Source organism: Mastomys coucha, unplaced genomic scaffold (genome assembly GCF_008632895.1).
Source record: "Mastomys coucha isolate ucsf_1 unplaced genomic scaffold, UCSF_Mcou_1 pScaffold9, whole genome shotgun sequence".
Taxonomy (NCBI): Eukaryota; Metazoa; Chordata; class Mammalia; order Rodentia; family Muridae; genus Mastomys; species Mastomys coucha.
The window spans coordinates 43,322,453-43,344,141 of NW_022196915.1; the positions used below are offsets into that span (position 1 = coordinate 43,322,453).

Here is a 21,689-nt window from a genome sequence, read left to right on the forward strand (position 1 = left end):
CAAACAAAAGACTTTTTTTTTTTTTAAATTTTATAAGCTGGGCGGTGGTGGTGCACGCCTTTAATCCCAGTACTTGGGAGGCAGAGGCAGGTGGATTTCTGAGTTCGAGGCCAGCCTGGTCTACAGAGTGAGTTCCAGGACAGCCTGGGCTATACAGAGAAACCCTGTCTCAAAAAACAAACAAACAAACAAACAAACAAATGGTTGTGATTTGTTTTTTGTGAGGTGGATAGTGTTTAAGGGCATTTGTAGAGGACTTAGGCTCTATTTACATGATCCATACATATTAGGCACGTCCAGCCATTCCACTTCCAGGTTGTTTGGTAACCTCTTCTGGCCTCCAAGAGGGTCTGCAAGCATGTGGAACACATAATTTTAAAAAATGTTTTTTTTAAAGATTTATTTATGTATATGAATACACTGTAGCTATACAGATGTTTGTGAGCCTTCATGTGGTTGCTGGGAATTAAATTTAGGACCTCTGCTCGCTCCAGTCAGCTCTGTTCACTCAGGCCCAAGATTAATTTATTACTATAAATTATTATAAATACACTTTAGCTGTCTTCAGGCACAACAAAAGAGGGTGTCAAATCTCATTAAGGGTGGTTATGATCTACCATGTAGTTCCTGGGGTTTGAACTCAGGTCCTCTGGAAGAGTAGTCAGTACTCTTACCCACTGAGCCATCTTGCCAGCCCTAAAAAATGTTTTTAAAGGAGCAGCAGCAGGGGCTGGAGAGATGGCTCAGCAGTTAAGAACACTGACTGCTCGTCCAGAGGTCCTGAGTTCAAATCCCAGCAACCATATATATATGGTGGCTTCACAACCATCTGTAATGGAATCTGATGCCCTCTTCTGGTGTGTCTGAAGACAGCTACAGTGTACTCATATACATTAAATAAACAAGATCTTTAAAAATGAAAAAGGAGTAGTAGATATAGTAGCATAAGCCGTTAATTCCGATATTCCTATGAACAAGTGTCAGATAGCTCTTTGTGAGTGTGAAGCCAGTCTAATCTTTGTATTATATAGATTAATCAGAGCTACATAGTGAGGCTTCATTTAAAAAAAAAAGTTTTACAATTAAATACATGTCAATTGTTTCCCTCCCATACTGCAAATTCCAGGAGTGGGGCATGGTGTGTGTGGGGGGAGAATTGGGGGGAGCAGGAGAAAAAAATTAGTAAAACCTACTTTCACCAAAGAATATCAGCAATAAAGAGACTTAGACCTAATTTTTATTTCCAGTTGAAATTGGTATACATGATGATACTGATTCCCAAGAGGCAGAACATACAAATGGTTCAGATTTCCTACCACCTTTGTCTGAATGCCAGTCATAAACCGAGTATGTCAAGCTATATATACTTTTATACATAGCTTGTCATAGAGCAACCCTGTCCTGGGAAATATTTCAACAATAAACATGTAGATAATAGAGAGGATCACCCCAACAGCAGAGCAATGCTATTTCCACACTGATGTTCTCAGCACAACACCAAATCAAGACAGCAAGGAGAACTAAGACCCTTACAGCCACAGAGAATCCAGGCTTGGTTCCTAGCTGTAACTTCAGTTTCAGATGTAATATCCTCTTCGGGCACCAAGTGCACACATGGTACATTTAACAAACATACAGGCAAAACACTACACATAAAACTAAAAAGTGTTATATTTTCTAAAGTAGTCTCATAGACCTCGGAGTGTAAAGTGACATTTTGGAGACATCACAAAGCTGTACTTACATTAAAATCAGCCAGTTTCTATCTCTCTATGAGAATTGCACGTTATAGCTCAGGCTGGCCTAGAACTCATTATGTATCCTAGGTTGGCCTTGAATTGTTAACAATCCTCCTGCCTCAACTTCCCTAGTGCTGAGATTACAGCTGACAGCCACCATGACTCACTTAGATCCAAGCCTAAATGATTAAAAGCAACTTTCTTTTGGAGACAGGGTTTCATAAACCCAAGGGTGGCTTCCCACTTGCTGTTTGCGTCTACCATCTGAGTGCTATGATTGCAGGTCGGCTGCCACATGGCTAATGCAGTCTGCAGATCAAACCCAGTTTATTGTGTGTGATGCAAGCATTCTACTAGCCAAACTACATCCTCTGCCTGGAAAGGTATAATTTACCCAGAATGGTTTAGTGGGTATTTTAGAAAATGCTGTCACAGAGCAACATGACTGAACCTCAAGTGCTCCCATGCAGAAGGAAGCATCTCCTTAGGTCATTGTTAATGACACTGTTTTGCAAAAAAAAGCCCCAAAGAGGGGAAGAAAAAAACAAAACAAAACAAAACTCACATATCCTAAGAATTTAACAGATGATAAAATTAACATCAGAAATCAGAAGCAAAAAATAAAAGTATCAAATTCATGATCAGGACCATAGATAGCCATCAAAACCTTTTAGATTTGCTTCTTCTTTGGGAAAATGCCAAATGGCCAATGAAGCTGGTACACTTGGAGGGCCTGGAGGCCCAGGGAGTTGCAGAAGTGGTCATGGCTGCAGTGCTCTTGGAGGTAGGCCAGGGACAAGCTGGACTGCCTAGTCAAGGATACAAAGATCAAGCCCCTGGAAGAGACCTACCTGTTCTCCCAGCACGTTAGGAGTCTGAGATTATTGACTTTTTCCTGGGTACATCCCTGAAGGATGAGGCTCTAAAGACTATGCCAGTGCAGGAGCAGACGGGGGCTGGCCATCAGTCCAGGTAAAGGCTTTTGGGGACTTCAATGGTCACGTTGGTCTTGGCGTTACGTGCTCCAAGAAGGTAGCCACTGCCATCCAAAGGCCACCATCATCTTGGCCAAGCTTTCCATCCTCTCTGTGTGAAGAGGCTACTGGAGAAACAAGATTGGCAAGTGCCATAGTTCTATGCAAGGTACCAGGTGACTGTGCCTCTGTGTTGGCAAATCTCTTCCCTGTCCCCACAGACAGTGGTATCATGCCTGCTCCCGTCCCAAGAAGCTAGTGCTGATGGCCAGCCAGTACTGATGACTGCTACCCATCAGCCACGGGTTGCCCTGCCACCATTGGCAACTGTGTTGAGGCCACCCTAACACCTATAGATACTTGGCCCCAGCCTCCAGAAAGAGACTGTCTTCACTAAGTTTCCTTTCCAGGAATTCACCGACAATCTTGTGAAAACCCACAAGAGAATCTTCATCCAGAAAACCCAAGCTCCAGTTGTAGCTACCACACGTTTTTTTCTTTGTTTTTTGTTTGTTTGTTTGTTTTTTGAGATTATGTAGCCTCAGTTGTCCTGAAACTCGCTCTGTAGACCAGGCTGGCTTTGAATTCAGAGTGTCACTATTCCCAAATCCATATAAGTAAAGGCTTTTATACAAGAAAACAAAAATGAATTAAGTCTAAAGAAAAATTTTTTTAGATTTATAGTTTCTCAAATTTCACACATGGAGTATACTTTCACAGGAAAAATTAACATAACACTGAAAATTAACTATATATACATAAATATATATGTATACATACATATATACATACCACATTTTAATGTTAATTTTAATGTTTCTTATATTTATACTAATATAACAGCTATATAGTCTCTATAATTCTCATAACAAAACTAAAACATTTACACATTAAGTTGAAAACAAAAATATAAAACCAATAAAACACAAATTACCTCTATTTACCACAACAAATAAACTGTTATGCTCAAATAAAAAAAGTTTCAAAGAAATAAAATTCAAGAATTTGGTTTAATAGCAAACAGCCGTAGCTTCTTATGCTGTTTGAATGCACTTTCTTTTTTTTTTTTTCCTTCTTTTTGGTTTTTCAAGACAGGGTTTTTGTGTACTTTGGCTGTCCTGGGACTTGCTCTGTAGACCAGGCTGGCCTAGAGCTCACAGTTATCTAACTCTCTGTGTCTGAGTGCTGAGATTAAAAGCGTGCATCACCACCTGAATATATTTGCTTTAGCTTGTCACACATGCCATCTTGCCTTTTCTTGCTCTTAGGCCATTAAGTGGAAGTCCTCCAACAACACTTTACAAGGTGAGAACCCTCATAGTGACAAAGCTCAAACTGCCTTTGCTAAAATCTACAAGAATGACTACACTCTTGCCAATTGCTTTTAGATTTAGAACAGGAATATTTTTACTATTTATTTGCTATTAGGCATATTGCTAATGAACTTCTGTAAGTTCCTCTTACACAGTGTATGGTACAAAACTTTCTATGGCAGTGTCCAAGTAATGTAGACACTGTCATATGTAGAGCAGACAGGACATTATGTGTACAATAGTTGCACACAATCTTCCTCACCTTCTGTAGCTTCATTGGTTTTATTTTCCAAGTTAGATTTTAATTTTGAATACTTAACACTATTGCTGATGTGCATTTCACTTTCTTCGTGTTTACTAAGAAGATGTGACAAATGATGCCAATCTTTGCACCCATTCTCATTTCTCAGTTGATTTTTTCCTTCCCCAAAGAGTCTGCAATACAGGCAGAACACAGAGTCCTTAGAGGTGGAATAGAGCAGCCAGGGTCTGGTGCCCTTCTCACCATTTGGAAGAATTCGTGTGTAATATGTTTCTGAAAACTTCTTGCCTGCACTGTCTTTTGGAAAATTAAAATTTCTTACTTGAGGTGGATCGTTTTTGACAAGAAATTCACGTTCTTTCATACTCAAAACTCGGGGCCATGAACCTGGATCCAAAGAAAGTACAATGGACATATCAAATTCCTCTGAATTTTTGTCTCCTAGTTGCTCTTGAAATGTATCGGATACTGCTGCCACAGAACAAGGTAAATTCACATTTTGTTCCTCTGATGATGTATCTGGGCTACAGTCTGCTGCAACTTTTATTATCTCTGAAATCTTTTCCTTTTTTTCTGGTATTTCTCCTGTGTTTCCTGAAAGTGTACTTGATGATTCATGTAATTTTTTTTCATTTTCTTCTCTGATAGCATTCCTTTTTCTGTTTTGTAAAAGCAGTATTTTTGATTTTGCTTCCATTATCTGTAAAGAAATACATTATAATTTACTGGCATTTTAAAAGTTGAAATAAAGAAATAAGAGCAGGCAATGGTTCATTATTAGCCACCAAAGACATAAAGCATACCACGGGCATGCACTTGGTGTACATATACACATGCAGCAAAACACACCTAAAATCAATCCTTCCCCCCCCCCCCAACCCCCAGACAGGGTTTCTCTGTGTAGCCCTGGCTATCCTAGAACTCACTCTGTAGACCAGGCCTGCCTCTGCCTCCCTTAGAAACAGTGATCATGGGACTTTGTTTATTGCCTTGCTTGTTCCTTAACCTAGAACTGACCTTATTATTTGCATGTAATTAAAATGGTATAAAAGCATATTGGGAAAAAATAAATTCGCCACAGCCTCAGAACAGGCTGGGGACATGCTACAATGTTGTCTAGTTGTCTTTTTCTTTTTAATCCTGGCTCCTGTCCTGGAGAACCTACTAACTAACTGGCTTGGTCATTGTGGGCTCCAGAGATTGAACCCAAGTTGTCAGACTTGGTGGCAAGTGCCTTCATCTACTGAGCCATCTCTCAAGCCTGATCCTGAATTTCTGATCCTCCCGTTTCCACTTCCTGAGTGCCAGGATCAGGAATGTACCAACATGCCAGTGTTTATGTGGTACTTAGGATCGCATCCTGAACTTTAGGCATGCTAGGGGAGCACTAAAGAGCAACATACCAGTCCTTTAATTTACATATCTTGCATCATCACTATTTTCCTCCTGGCTTTAAGTATCATCAACTGAACTGACTTTTCTCTTTGGTTGTTGGTTTTGTTTTTTTTGTTTGCTTTTTGTTTGTTTTTGGAGACAGGGTCTCTCTATAAGTCATTGGGTGTCCTGGAACTCAGTAAGATCCCTTGTCTCTGCCTTCCAGTGCTGAGATTTTAAAGGCATTTGCCACAATACCCAGCATCAACAGACTTACTAAGAAGATGGGAGTTTAGCTTCCTTTTCTCACATGGCTTACCCCTCACATTACCCAGCAACATGTTCACTCAACAGCAACAGGATGTCTTGGGCAGTCATTTAAGGGACTGTCATGCATAAGGAGGATGTTGAAGAGCAGACCTAGCATCTACACACTAGATGCAAACAATATCCCTAAAGCACTGACAATAAAGTATGTTTCCCAAATCACTGGCTTACATCAGAAGCTTGTTTACGTTTTGAGGCCATGGAGCTATGTTAGCCAGTAATGCACTTGCTGTGAAAGCCTGAGGTGATGGCTTGAGTTAACTCCACAATGTTGTCCTCTGACCTGTACATGTGGGTCATGGTGATCACCTGTACTCACACACACACACACACACATTATTCACACAATATAATAATTATGTATTTTACATAGAACTTAAGTATTTTCTTAAAAGTTTTGTTTTTTCCTTAGGGGGAAGGGGTGCCAGTAGAGGCCAGATGTCAGATTTCCTGGTGTTGGCAGTGATCCACCTGATGTGATGGCAGGGAATTGAACTTGAGTCCTCTGGCAAAGCAGCAATAACTCTGAACTACTGAGCCATCTTCCCAGCTCCCTATTTTACATTTTATGATTCTACACATCATTCAGTGATGAGCAACTAATGAGAATATTTTAATTTTTTGTATGTTGGTGGTGGTTGTCATCAGGGACTTAATACCAGCATATTACATGTGTTTACCAGGAAATCCTCTGCTACTGAGCTATCCCCAGCCCAGTTTTTTCTTAAAATGTTCATATACCACAAAGTTTTCTCTACTGCTCTTCTCTAAAGACCTGCTACCGATCACTTTGAAACAAGTCAAGATCCTGATATACAGTTGAAGCATATTTTGATATACATATTTCCCCAACTTTTTTGTTCTTTATATTCTATGTGCAAGCCTGCCTTATATTCTTTTTTTTTTTTCTTTTTCCTCTGAGACAGGGTTTCTCTGTGTAGTCCTGGCTGTCCTGGAACTCACTCTGTAGACCAGGTGGACCTTGAACTCAGAAATCCACCTGTCTCTGCCTCCCAAGTGCTGGGATTAAAAGGTGTGCGCCACCACTGCCTGGCAAGCCTTATATTCTTATTCTACTGTTTTTACATATGTGTTTATGTATGGCATATGTACATGTGCACATAAGTATATGAATGCATACACTCCTGAGCATGTTCAGACATTAGGTATCCTAGGCCAAACACATGGTTACATAGGTAGCCCTAGTTAAACTCAGTTAATTACAAAACAAATAAAAGACAGCGTGGTAGTTTGAATGAGATCTCCAAAAAGGCTTTGAGGTTTTAATACTCCTACCATTTCCTTGCTGCCTCTACCTTAGCCTCTGTAATACAGAACCCCAAATAAACCCTTTTGTCTATAAATTGCCTTAGTCATAGTATTTTATCACAACAGAAAAGTTAAGTAATACAACAAACATGAACATAGGGAAGGGATTTGGAGGGGCAGGGGAAGTTGACAAAGTAGAAATAAGAAAGGGCAAGGAATGAGCGTAATAAAAAGAAAATATATTACACATATGCATTATATTCATGTGTGAAATTGCTAAAGATAAAATTTGATATTTAGTCAGATCCCTATGACATGAGGTCTATAGTCTTGGCTGATCTAACTTTCTAGGTAGAATCAGGTAGCCTTGACCTCAGACAGATTTACCTACTTTGGCCTCCTAGTGCCAGGATCAAAGGCATACACCACCATTCAAAATGAAAAAGCCTGGTGTGGAAAAAAACAAAAAAACAAAACAAAACATCTTTGCTGGGCAGTGGTGGCGCATGCCTTTAATCCCAGCACTTGGGAGGCAGAGGCAGGTGGATTTCTGAGTTCGAGGTCAGCCTGGTCTACAGAGTGAGTTCCAGGACAGCCAGGGGGCTACATAGAGAAACCCTGTCTAGAGAAAAAAAAAAAGAAAAAAGAAAAAGCCCAGTGTGGTGATACACATCTAAATCTGAGTGCACCTGAGGCTGGAGAAATTACATTAGTAGTTAAGAGTGCTGAGAGAGCTGTCTGTTCTTCCGGAGGATTTGGGCTTGATCACTAGGTACTTACATGGTGGCTCACATCTGTCTCTAACTATAGTTCCAAGGGATCCAACATCCTTTTCTGGCCTCTGAGAGCATTAAGGATGCATGTAAAAATAGTAGAATTACATGCATCCTTAATGCTCTCAGAGGCCAGAATGGTATATAAACATTATATTCATGCACACATGAATATAATGCATATGTGTAATATTTAACATGAAGGTAAAACACCCATGTACATAAAAAATAAGCTAGGTAGTGGTGGCGCATGCCTTTAATCCCAGCACTTGGGAGGCAGAGGCAGGCAGATTTTTGAGTTCGAGGCCAGCCTGGTCTATAGAGTGTGTTCCAGGGCAGCCAGGACTACAGAGAAACCCTGTCTCAAAAAACAAACAAACAAAAACCCATAAAATATATTACAAAACAAAACAAGACAATTACCTCTTTATATTCGTCTGCACAATTCTGGCAGCAGAATCTCTTTTGCTGACCTGTAATCAGAATGCTATGTCCAGTACTCTTGGGCAAATACTTGCTACACTGTTCACAGCAGTTCATTATTAGACCATTCGTCAATCTGTATTCATTAAAGCAATTGTTACTGCACAGTTTATGTGTTATACTGTTAACACTGATTTCATGGCGAACCTAAAAGAAAACAAAATTTCTTAAGACAGTATTTTATAATTTATTGCCCTAGAGTATTTAGACTTTTCCTGTATTAGCATTTGGGAGGCAGATGAAGGGAATCGTTATCTATACATAGAATGTGCAGTAAGATGGTTTGAAAACTGTAACAGATAAATTTATCCTTGATCTGAATGGCTCCCAAAGCTACTCAACATCAGATTTAGTTACCAAGGACAATGTAAAACAAAGGACTGCCTGAATGTATGGTTCTTCCTCTTGAAAATGTATCAAGCCATTTGTTCCACACATCCCTGTAGGATCTGTTGTGTCTTTCATTGTCCTGAAATTACTGAATTATCACAACTAATTCCACAGAAACAGATACTATGAGAAGTGTGGACAGGGGTGGGGAGGATCTCTTTAGCACGTAGTATGTCTGTCCTGAAACTCACTATGAGTAGATGAGGCTAGCCTCAAATACAGAGATATGCCTGCCTCTGCCTCCCAAATATTGGAATTAAAGGTGTTCACTACCATTCAGTAATAACATTTTTAAAGTTCTTCCAATCAGAATATTTAAGATATGGACATTGGGTAGATGGCAGAGCTTATACTAGCATTTAAAAATTAACATTTCTACGAATCTCAATAGTAACAGTATGAAGAGCAGACCTCTCCTAATTTATTACAGATTATACATCTTGACTTAGTAAAAACTTCTTTCCTAAGACTCTGGCAGTTTTCATAGGGCGATAGAGATGCACTATAAAATTCTTGTAAGGACTTGCTTGACTCCACTGGAGGAATAACAGTTGTGGTTCTTACAGGAGAATCTCTGAAACACAAAGGAGAAAGAAACATCTGAAGATCACTCTACTTTAAAATCTACTTTCAACTTTACTTCCACTATTTCCTAAATAATACAGAAGAAAATTCAAATGAAAATTCTAGCATTAATGTTCCTTAGCAGTCTAGGATTTAAAATGCTAGCACTTGGGACTAGAGAGATGGCTCAGCAGTTAAGAGCACTGGCTGTTCTTGCAGAGGACCCAAGTTCAGTTCTTAGTACCCATATAGTGGCTAACAACTAACTGTCCATTACTCCAGCTCCAGTGAACGCAGTGACTTCTGGCCTCTGATGGCATCAGGCCTGCACAGTATACTATATAGACACAGGCAAAACCTGATATAGATAAGTAAATCTTTAAGAAAAACACTGGTAGGAAAAAACAAGACCAATGGTGCTAAATGGATGGTTTACTGGTACACATTTAGCTTACAGAGAACCTGAGTTTGATGCCTAGCCTACATCAGGCAGCTCAGTGTTACCTCTTAACTCCAGCTAGTGGGTGATGCAATGTCTCTGAGTCTTGTCAACACATACAGAGGACTTAAAATTTTTTCCTTTATTTTTATTTTATGTGTATGGTTATTTTACCTGTGTGTATGTCTATGTACCACAAAGATGATTCCCTGGGACTGGAGCAAACTACAGTTAACCTAGACACCGAGAATCAAACCAAGGTCCTCTAGAAGAGCAGCTGGCACTCTAAAACACTGTGCCAACTCTCCAGTACCATAAAAATAAATCTTAAAAAAATGTTGGTAGTGGGCTTGGGGAGATGACTCAAAAGGAAAAGGCAATGACTGAACTGGTAGGCTGGCAGAAGTAACATGTAAAATATAGAACAGAAAAGGCCAATGTAGCAACTGAGAGAAGGGTAATGTACTTCTATACCGATAGACATTCTTTTTTAAAACTACAGCATAGATGAGATTACAGTTCTAGAATAGCCCAATCTCAATAAATGTGAAAACATCTGACAGACCTACCACAAGTCTAGCTTACAATTATGTCAAGTATTCATTTATAACTGAGCACTAGAGCACATGAAGAAATGTTAAGTTCTGCTTACTTTTTACACACTACATTCCGTGTCTTTCGAGTACGCTTATGGGAGAAAGAAGAAAGGCAGGTGGTTGAACAAAAGAGGTGAGCTGATCCTTTTCGTTGATAAGCTGTCTGCCCCTTCTGTAAAGGATTTTTGCAGTTTGCACAAGTAATTTTATTAGCAGGTTTAGTAAGATGTTGTTGGTTTGAGGGCTGGAATATCTGTTTAGGAAGTGAGGCCACTGGTGATAAAGAATCCACCTTTTGTTGTTTCTGGTTACGAGGAAATGATGCTGACTGGGAGATCCAAGAATCTTTAAAACAAAATGAGTAAGAAAAAGAGATGGAATAAATACAAATACATTTTAGCAACTTTTGAATTTAAGAGTTTAAGAGACTCATAGCATGTGGTTAAGGCAAAATAACTTTGACAATCAATCCAGTATTCTTCCTACTATTCCACTGGGTATGAAAAGTTTCCCATGGGTTCATTCTTCAACAGTTGGTCTCCAGTTGGTGGACACAGGTAGAGAGAGGGATTTAGGGAAGGGCTTAAGGTTACAGCACTGGTTGAAGCCCCAGTTCTCTCCTGTAAGAAGAGAGTGTTATCTAGCATGGCGGTGCAACCTATAATCAAAGTATGATGTAAATAAGGACAGGAGAATGACTATAAGTTCAAGGACGGACTGGGCTACTGTATCAAGACTATGTCTAAAAGCAAATGTTTCAGGCAGCTGCTACTGGTTCCTCCAGCCTTGGAGCTGCCTGCCATACTTCCAGGTTTCCAAATTGTAGCCCTAAAACTATAAGCCAAAATATGTCCTTTCTCCCTTAAGCTGTTTCTTTCAGGTACTTAACAGATACACACACACACACACACACACACACACACGCACACAACTGATTATTACAACTACCTACTTTGAATTCTAAGGAATATTTTCTTTTATCAGGGAAAAAAATAAATGATATATTCTATTATGCAATATGGCAAACCACCAGTCGTTGTCATCCTTCTCAGGTATAAAGTTCTCCTGAATAGACTATATCATGCAAGTACAGAAAGTTCTATGAGTTTGTGGTTTCTCTGTGGTGCTGAAGATGTATATGCTAGGTAAGGGCTCTACAACTTAGCTAAATTCTCAGCTCTATGGCTTGCTTTTTTCTCTGATAAATTGAAATTAAACCTAATTCTCCAGTGTTATAAGGAATAAATAAAATACACATTCAACTGTAGAGAAGGCAGAAGTTATATTTTGGGATCAGACTTTCTCTGCATACTTAAATCTAGATAGCAAACAGATTAAAGCTGCAGCAGGAATAGAAGAACATAATAATCTTTATCAGATTTGTCAAGATTAATATTATGAGAGAAATAAACCTCAACTCTCCAAATAGTTTTGTTTTGTAGACTTACTGATACTTAAGGGAAATATATTTGTAAAGGATTAAGTAAGATACCAGTATTACATTGCTTAAAATGGTCATTTTTGTTTTGTTTTGTTTTGTTTCTAAGACATGGTTTTTCTGTGTAATGGCCCTGGTTGTCCGCAAACTCTAAGAGATCTGCCTGCTTCTGCCTCCTTATGTGCGAGGATTAAAGATAAGGCATGCATCAACGTGCCTTGCTCTTAAAATGGTAATTTATCTGGGGGGAAAAAAAACACTTTAGGTTTGGCACATATATAAAACAAGTGTGTCTATATTTTTTGTTGTTGTTGGGTTTTTTTTGTTTGTTTGTTTTTTTCATTTTTTTTTTGAGATAGGGTTTCTCTGTATAGCCTTGGTTGTCCTGGAACTCACTCTGTAGACCAGGCTGGCCTTGAACTCAGAAATCCACCTGCCTCTGCCTCCCAAGTACTGGGATTAAAGGCATGTGCCACCAACTGCTGGGCTTTTCTTTTTTCTTTTTTAAGTGTGTCTATTTTTACAATGCAACTATTTAAATTCCTAAAGAAAAACTTTCAGCTGGGTGTATTATTTCATGCTTGGGGATTTTTTTTTAACCTATCTATTATTTTTTAATTTATTTTATGTATGTGAATATACTGTAGCTATCTTCAGACACACCAGAAGAGGGCATCCGATCCCATTACATATAGTTGTAAGCAACCATGTGGTTGCTAGGAATTGAACTCAGGACCTCTGGAAGAGCAGTTGGTGCTCTTAACTGCTGAGTCATCTCTCCAGCCCTTATTGCATGCTTGTAATCCCAAATGCTGCCTAGGTAAAATGACTAGCTGAGTTCTAAGCCAGCTTAGACTATAGATATCCTGCCTTTAAATAAATTAATTAACTTACCAGTGAGAGAGGGGTATATTAGTGTTTCTACTCAGATTGAAGTCTTAGCCAAAATTTCCCATACCTCATCTTCAAGATACATTTTAAGACCACAAGTGTCAGTCTTACTCACTGTCCTATTGCTGAGAAGAGATATCATGTTTAATTAGCAACTTGCTTACAGTTTCGGAGGATTAGTTAGTCCATGATTTTTATGGCAGGAAATAGAAAGGTATAGTGTTGGAGCAACAGCTGAGAACTTTATACTTTGATCAGCAGGCAGAGAGTTTCTGAGGCCTGTATTATTTAGTCCAGATCTTTCCATGTAATATATACAAGAAAAGCTGGGTATGAGGGTGCAGCCCTTTCCCAGCACGCGGGAGGCAGAGACATGAGGATCTCTATGAGTTTGAGGCAGCCCACACAAGATCCAGGACAGCCAGAGCTACATAGTGAGACCCTATCTCAAAAAAACAACAACAAAATAAAATAAAATTCTCTCTCTACAAACACGCATACACACACCCCCTAAGAGAAATTAAGAACTAGGAAGTTAGAAAATTCACCCAAATCTCAAAAAAACCAAAGGAAAAAAAAAAAAAGAAAGAAAATTCACCCAAAGTTTAGTAAGTACTACAACCACTGTCAAATTTGTGTTCATTTCTCCCTGAAGCTTAATTCACTTAATCTGGCTATCTACTTTGCTCCAGAGATTACATGACCCCCATCTTCCATGTGCTGGGAATTTAGGAAGGCTGCTACACCCACCCAGCTTTTATATGGGGTTGAGGGATTTGAACTCTGGCCTCCATGTTTAGGCAACAAGCATTTTACTTGTGAGCTATCTTCCCAGCTGGATATTTTATTAGTTTTTATCTTATTCTTAAATATTCTCAGTAGAAACAAAAATTACCTAGTTACTAAAAGGACAATTCCTTGAATCAGTATCAGAGAATGATTATCATAGCTAGAAATATTAATAAAGCAAAACTAAAACAAAACACAAGGATGGCAAGACCAATTTCTATAGGTCCTTCTTTTGGAGGGGACAGGGTCCCATTGTGCAGCTCTAGCTGGCCTGGTTAAATAGAGATCCACCTGCTTCTGTCTCCTCAGTGCTAGGATGAAGGCCCATGACATCACACCTGGACCTTTGCTGCAGTTTTTCTGACATAAAGTCGCATGTAACGCTGGGTGGTGGTGCACACCTTTAATCCCAGCACTTGGGAGGCAGAGGCAGGTGTATTTCTGAGGTCGAGGTCAGCCTGGCCTACAGATTGAGTTCCAGGACAGCCAAGGCTACACAGAGAAACCCTGTCTCGAAAAACCAAAAAAAAAAGTCTCATGTAACACCAGATCGCCACAAACTGGGACCCTCTTATTGCCACTTCCTCAGTACTAGGATTACAGGTAGGGACCATTAACCTCATTTTGTGTTATTAGGTCATTTACTTTTTAGCCCTTAAAAATCAATACCCTAAAAACCATTAAACTCCTACACTAGGCTCCTTTCAGCCCCTTAAACCTCTGTAGTCTTAGGTAAGTCCTAGGAGCCATTTCTCCAGCCCTTAAAACAGTTTTGATGTGAGTAACTTTAGATTTAAAAAAAAGTACCTGGGGGCTGGAGAGATGGCTCAGTGATTAAGAGCACTGACTGTTCTTCCAGAGGTCCTGAGTTCAAGTCCCATCTGTAATGGGATCTGATGCCCTCTTCTGGTGTGTCTGAAGACAACTACAATGTGTGTGTGTGTATGTGTGTTTGTGTGTATAAAATAAATAAGTAATTCTTTACAAAATAAAAATCACCCTCTTACCAGGCAGTGGTAGCGCATGCCTTTAATCCCAGCACTTGGGAGGCAGAGGCAGGCTGATTTCTGAGTTCGAGGCCAGCCTGGTCTACAGAGTGAATTCTAGGACAGCCAGGGCTATACAGAAAAACCCTGTCTCGAAAAAAACCAAACCAAACCAAACCAAAAAATAAATAAATAAATAAAAAATTCACCTCTCCAAATTACAGATACAAAATAAACTTCAGTTATATTAACACATTCTATCTTAATATGAAAGCAAATAACTTATTTTATACAGAATATATCAGATATGAGTTCTAAAAAGAACAGCTATGGGAGCTGAGGAGATGACATAGCTAGTAAAAGGCTTGTCCCAGGACTGTGCAATCATGAAGACCTAAGTTTGAGCTTCAGTACTCAAGTGAAATTAAACAAAACAAACGAAAACCAGTGGGATATCTTACTGAGTAAAATCACTGGAAGCCAACCTGACAACCTAAGTCGGATCTTTAGATCCTATATAAAAGAGAACTGATCCTTGCAAGCTGTCATTGCTTCTACATGTACTGTAGCTAACACACACACACAGAGAAAATGAAATCTGAAATTTTTTAAAGTTAAGCCAGGAATGGTAGCTCATAAATTTAATCCCTGAACTTAGGAGAGAGGCAGGAGGATCTCTGAGAGTCTGAGGTCAGTCTGGTCTACAGAGTGAGTTTCAGAACAGCCATGATTACATAGTGAGACCCTTAAAAGACATTTTTTTTAAGGGAAAGAAAGAAAGAGAAAGAGAGAGGGAAAGAGAGAGAAAGAGAGAGGGGTTGAGAGAGAGAGAGAGAAAGAAGAAAGAGAAATGGTTTTCTGGTGTTTGCCAGCTAACCAATCTAGCTGAACTACTGAGCTCCAGGGTCAGTTAAAAAAAAAAAAAAGTTTAAAAAAATAAGGTAGTGAACAAGAGAGGAAGATAGCTTTGGTCTCTAGGTACATGAGTACAGACTCACAGAGAAAGCTAAATTTACCTGAATATAAGGCAAATACAACTTATTGCTTACCAGGATTGTGATGAACTGCAAATCTTCCATTCTGAAATGCATCTGTGACATCAATCCTACCGGGATTAAAAGGTCCTACTGCAGTCTTGGTCTGTGAAGTTAAAAATCAGGTGTGTGTTTGTACATTAACACTGAATCCTTTAGTGACATGTCCCAAGTTGATACTCTATGGTTGATGTACAATCATTAAACTCCCCTCTCACCCAGCCTCTAGGGCTTACACCCGCTTCTAAAGGTGACACTATTAGTGAACCCTTGCTGAGTTTACCTTGCTTCTTGATACACTGGCAATGTGGAAATCCACATTTTTGATACTATTTTTATTTCCATGAGGTCCCCATTGAATAAAATCGGTAGGATTGTTCTCCTCCCCTCCATTTGTGTCAGTGTCCCCTTCGTCATCAATTACAATTGTTTCACATATATTTCCCTTCTGAGAAGTCAAATCTCTCGAAGAAGGGGGAGTTGTGGAATCAGTTCCTTGTGCAGCTTCATGTTCTGACGGAGCAAATACAAAGTTTCTTTCATTAGGTATAGCTGGAGCACAAACTGCAGGCTGTATTGATTCAATAAATACGACATCATCATCCTCCACAGGTGTGTATCTAGATGGACCAGCAGATGATTCCACATCTTCAAGGTGAGCTTCCATGGCCAAAGCCCAACGTGCAGTCAGCTAGTCTTCCCACTGAAGAGTCTGTAGGAGACAGAGGAGAGGAATTTTAATTTCACTACAGCAATTTTAATATTTTTATTTATATGTAAATAATAAATAATTTTAATAACACTGATAACATTTTAAAAACCATTTATGTGATTTTCATTCTGTTTTTCCTGTTAACCAATTTCTTGTGGAGTTTGATAGAAAATATGCAATTTGATTGTCCTTAAAAAAGTCAATTCTTACTTTGTGCTACTTTCCACTCAACAAAAATAGCTTAAGTTTTCTTTGAATGTAAAATAACAAAATTTGGGTTGGAGAGGCTGCTTGGCAGTTGAGAGTGTCTATTAGTCTCATTTATGTAAGACCTCCATTCAGTTTCTAGCAGCGATACCAGGAGAATCACAGCTGCCTGGAACTCCCTCTTCTAAACTCCACAGGCACTTGTACCCAAGAGCATTGGCTGTTCTTCCGGAGGACCCAGGTTCAATTCCCAACACCCACATGGCAGCTCACAACTGTCTGTAACTCCTGTTTCAGGGATCCAACACCCTCACACAGACATCTTTACAGTCAAAACACTAATGTACATAGAGTAAAATTAAATAAATAAAATTTTAAAATGTTAAAAAGAAAAAGCTGGGCATGGTGGGTGGGACATGCCATTAATCCCAGCAGAGACAGTAGATCTCTAATTTTGAGGCTAGCTTGGTCTACAGAGAGTTCCAGGACACCCAGGCTACATAGGGAAACCTTGTTATAAAACAAACCAAAACAAAGCAAACTAGAAAATCTCTGAGTTCCAGGCCAGCCTGGAGCCTACTTAGCACAGTGGTTCTCAATCTGAATGCCATGACACCTTTGGACTTGCATATCAGTTATTTAAATTATGATTCATAACAGTAGCAAACCTACAGTTATGAAGTAGCAACCAAATAATTTTATGGGTAGTGTCCCAGCATCAGAAGGCTGAGAACCACTAACTTAGAAAGTTCCAGTACAGCCAGGTATAGCTAGCTAAAGAGACCTGGTCTCAAGACAACAAAAAAGCAAAAGACCACAAAATGAGAAAGTCCTGCTAAGTTGTGGTAGCACATACCTTTAATCCCAGGCCTCCAGAGACTGAAGCTTGAATTTAGATGTCTCTGAGTTCAAGACCAGCTTGGTCTACAAAAGAAATTCCAGCACAACCAAGGCTATATAGAAAAGCCTTGTCTCTTGTCTCGAAAAGTCAAAACCAAACCAAACCAACCAACTAGACAAACAAAAAAATTTAAATTACATTCAATTATTGTCAGGTACAAAATGAAACTCTGGACGGATGGCTAACTATGGTACCTATTAGCATACTAAAATGTCTGTTGACCTCCAGGCTCACTCAGTACCTATAGCTCCTCTCAGCTCTTCTCACCCTGCCCCTTACCCTACATGTCTCCATTCTCCCAGTTTCGCATTCCTAGATAGCCCTGCCATGTTGGCCATGTGTCCTCTTGGTCCTTTCTCTTCTGCAGGCTCTCTAGCTACCTACCTTTCACCCCCATGGCCCAGTTTATTCTGCTGGCTATGTTCAGTCTACTTTCTCTCCCTGCTCTGGACTCTTCCAGGTACTTCTGGCTGTACCTTTTCTCACACCTACAATAAAAACCTTCTCAACCATGCGTTGGAGCAGTCATGCCCTCATTTCATTCAATTGTACATTTTCAATGAGTTGTTTAGAACTTGGATCTGTCTGGTTTTTTGTTTTATTTTTTGTTTTTGTTTTTTTGGGGTTTTTTTGGTTTTTCAAGAGGGTTTCTCTGTATAGCCCTGGCTGTCCTGGAACTCACTCTGTAGACCAGGCTGGCCTCAAACTTAGAAATCCGCCTGCCTCTGCCTCCCAAGTGCTGGGATTAAAGGTGTGCACCACCACTGCCCAGCTGCAGAATTTTTTCAAATAATAAAACTCATAGCATTCATAAACATTAAAAAACTGCATCTCAAAAAGAGCTGGTGTAAATAGATGTAGAGTGCTTTGCGCTGGTTAGTTTTTCTTGTCAACCTGACCCAAGCTAAAGTCACCAAGGGTAAGAGGACCTCAATGTAGAAAATATCAGACTAGCCTGTAGGCAAGCCTGTGAGGCATCCCTTGATTAATGAATAAGGTATCAGGGCCCAGCCCACTGGGGGTGGTACCACCAGGGACAATTTATTCTAGGTTGTAGAAGACAGGCAGATAGATGCAGTGTCTGCCTTTAGGTTTCTGCCCTAACTTCCCTTCATGACGGACTATAAAATAAAAGAGTGTGAAGAAAAATGCAGCTGCTGGAAGCATGGCTTATGATGTTTCAAAGGGAAGCAAAGACTAACAGGGTCATTTGTGTGACATAATTAAATCTGTAGCTCCCAGTTAGCTGGGTCTGAGAAACTAACTGTGATTAACAAGAAACCAGCATTACCAAGATGAAATCTAGGTAATAGAAATAGCCATGCTCTTATTTGTGTTGACTGTGTATGGGTGTTCTGGGAGGGACTAGCTGAGCCCTCTCTGCAGCCCCTGGCTTTGAACTTTTGAAGCAGAGGTTCTCAACCTGTAGGCTGAAACACCTTTGGTAAGCCTCTATCTTCAAAAATATTTACAATTCTTAATAGCAAAATTACAGTATTAAGTAGCAGCAAAGATAATTTTATGGTTAGGAGTCACTACAACATGAGGAACTGCAATAAAGGAAAGGTCAAAGCATTAAGCAACTTCAGAAACACTGGGTTTTGTTTTGTTTAGTTTTTTTTTGAGACAGTGTTGTTAGGGTATACAATGTGAAGGTATGTCTCTGTATATTTAGCTATTAATTCTGTACTGGCAGAGAGCAAAATGCTGGCGGGATCTTGGAACTGTTATTTCTATGGCCCATCACTGGTTTCATATTCTGTAAATATCCCATCTTCCTCACCTGTCAATAGCTGGGCAGGAAGCGGAAGGTGGATCTTTCAGGCAGCTAGCACACATGGACGTAAACAGAGGGACCAGAGTTGAGCATAAGATGTAGATCTGGCCACACAGCAGGAAATAATGCCAGGAGTAGTCAGGTTAGTCAGGAGACTGCTCAGCAAAAGGATGGAGCTTTAAAATATTAATATGCCTCTGTGTTATTTATATCGTTGGTGGGTCCGAGATAGTCCCGCTATACAGGTTCCTCTGCACGGTAGTCCTGGCTGTCCTGGAACTTGCTCTGTAGACCAGGCTGGCCTCAAACTCATTGTCTCCCAAGTGCTGGGATTAAAGATGTGTGCCACTACAGTCTGGTGAGAAACATTCTTTTAAGGTGTATAAATTTTTCAAAATATTTAATTTTGTGGGTGTTCCTGAGTATATGTGCGTACACCATAAGCATGCAGGCGGCCTATAGGAATTAGACTATTGCAAGCTGTCATGTAAGTGCTGGGACTCAGACCCAGGTCCGGTACAAGAGTACCAAGGGCTTCAACATGCTCCAGCCCCTCAGTTGCCTTTTACATTTGTCTTCCAAGACAGGGCTTTTCTGTTTAGCTCTGGCTGTCCTGGAACTCGCTCTGTAAATGTACCTGCACACCCAGTGCAATCTCCAATCTTAAAAAGGCAGACAGAATTCTATAGTCTGACACTGCCCTAGTTTAAAACGGTACAATTGACGGGGACTGAAGTGTGTCTCAGCAGCTAAGGATAACTGCTGCTTTTCTAGAGCACCAGAGTTCTGATCCCAGCACCCAGGTGATCCTAGAACACAACTACATGTACCTTAAGCTCCAGTGGACGCAACACCTTCTAGCTTCCTCAGGAATGAAGGAAGGAAGGAAGGAAGGAAGGCAGAGACAGACAGACACACACACATGTGCGCTCTCTCGCTCTCTCGCTCTCTCTCTCTCTCTCTCTCTCTCTCTCTTTCTCTCTCAAAATAAGAAATACATGTCTGGGGGCTGGAGAAATGGCTCAGTGGTTAAGAGCACTGACTGCTCTTCCAGAAATCCTGAGTTCCATTTGCAGCAACGACAAGGTGGCTCACAACCATCTGTAATAAGATCTGATGCCCTCTTCTGGTGTGTCTGAAGACAGCTACAGTGTACTCATATATAAAATAAATAAATAAATCTTTAAGAGAAAGAAAGAAAGAAGTGCACGTCTACGAAGTACTGTACAAGAAATCACAGGGTTCGAGATGGCTCTGTGGTTAAGCGCACTGGCTGCTCTTCCAAGAGATCAGGGTATGAATCCCCACACCCCTGAGTGCAGTTCATAATTTGCTGTCTAGTTCTAAAGGATCCACTGCCTTCTCCTGGACCTATTGAGCACTGCAGCCAAGTGGCACTCAGACACGCATGCAGCAAAACACCTACACATTCAAAATATAATCTTTTTAAAACAGAAAAAAAAAAACCTGTAATACGTTTTTCCTCAATCTTAAAAGATGTCAGTAATTTTTAAAAATATTTAATCTTTATTTTAAATAATTTTTAGTGTGAGCTGGAGAGAAGACAGCAATGTTAGTAGTACTAACATATACTACTAAGGTGTGTGTCTTCCCACAGATCACACTGGCTTGACTTTCTCAACAGAAGTCACTCAAGCAGCAACTCTTCGCTTCAACAAAACAGAAAACAGTCTATCCTAGTAACTTTAAACAGGAAAGTTATGGAAAATGACTCACAATGGAGTTGTTTTCCTTATTTCTGCCAAATGCTTCACCAGAGTGGCTTGAAGATCCTAGAATAAAAGGAAATTTAAAAACAAATAAACAAACAAAAAACCCAACACACAGGCTGAATGAGCATCAACAGCTCGGAGATAGCACCAAACCCCATAGCACCAAACACCAGAGGAGGAAATAAATCAAGGTGATGTTATTCCCAATCTGTTCTATCAACGTTCTCCAAATAAACAATAGAGATCAACTATTAAAAAACGACAGTAGGCCAAGCTCAACATATTCTTTCCAGTTTCAGAATTAGTAGAGCGCACAGCTGAGCAAAAGAGTAAACACGTCCTCCAAGTCAGAAAGGGATTCATATTTCTCCGAAATAGTCACCGCTCAAGTACCAATCCGCCGCGGGAGCGGTTCAAAAATTGAGTCCCATTCGCCGCAAGCACTTGATTAGGGCCTAAGGCTCCTACTCCACAGTAGATCGCGACAGGCACCATGTCAGCCATTAGAAACTGGCCCAAAGAAGACTAAAAGCTGCGACAGAGAGAACGAAAGAGAAACGCCGCGGGACTTAAGCGGCCGCTTCTTAACACGGAAAACTTGGGGTCTCTGTCGGGTCCCAGGAGGGAGGGCCAAAGGGCCCCTCCCCGGCCCGACCGCCCGCAGCACAGAAAGGAAAACACCCCGCGACCTCCGGCCGCCGCCGCCCGCACCTCGAGG

General features: G+C 40.2%; 1 protein-coding gene across 7 annotated transcripts; it reads right to left on the reverse strand.

The window, feature by feature from the left end:
* Window positions 1-1,219: 1,219 nt before the first annotated feature.
* Zmym5 (zinc finger MYM-type containing 5) lies at window positions 1,220-21,618 on the reverse strand. Of its 7 annotated transcripts, none has more exons than XM_031361586.1 (9): window positions 20,976-21,618; window positions 19,245-19,342; window positions 17,417-17,572; window positions 15,925-16,353; window positions 15,657-15,747; window positions 10,560-10,848; window positions 9,316-9,478; window positions 8,455-8,661; window positions 1,220-4,988 (listed from the first exon to the last, which is right to left on the reverse strand). In XM_031361586.1, exons 4-9 carry the CDS (start codon window positions 16,306-16,308, stop codon window positions 4,254-4,256), a joined length of 1,869 nt encoding a protein of 622 aa, XP_031217446.1. In that variant the 5' UTR covers window positions 16,309-16,353; window positions 17,417-17,572; window positions 19,245-19,342; window positions 20,976-21,618; the 3' UTR covers window positions 1,220-4,253. The 7 variants fall into 7 exon arrangements, with proteins under 7 accessions (XP_031217446.1, XP_031217443.1, XP_031217445.1 ...); XM_031361583.1 differs by having other exon boundaries at window positions 19,245-19,414; XM_031361585.1 differs by lacking the exon at window positions 19,245-19,342.
* Window positions 21,619-21,689: the final 71 nt, after the last annotated feature.

What these genes read in the sequence shown, in the direction of transcription:
- Zmym5 (XM_031361584.1), bottom strand. Translation starts at nt 16,308, where the DNA reads ATGGAAGCTCACCTTGAAGATGTGGAATCATCTGCTGGTCCATCTAGA. An exon ending in TGCAGTTCATCACAATCCTG is followed by an intron (nt 10,849 to 15,656) that starts GTAAGCAATAAG and finishes TTTGTTTTAAAG; the next exon opens with ATTCTTGGATCTCCCAGTCA. An exon ending in CGGAATGTAGTGTGTAAAAA is followed by an intron (nt 9,479 to 10,559) that starts GTAAGCAGAACT and finishes TTTGTGTTTCAG; the next exon opens with AGATTCTCCTGTAAGAACCA.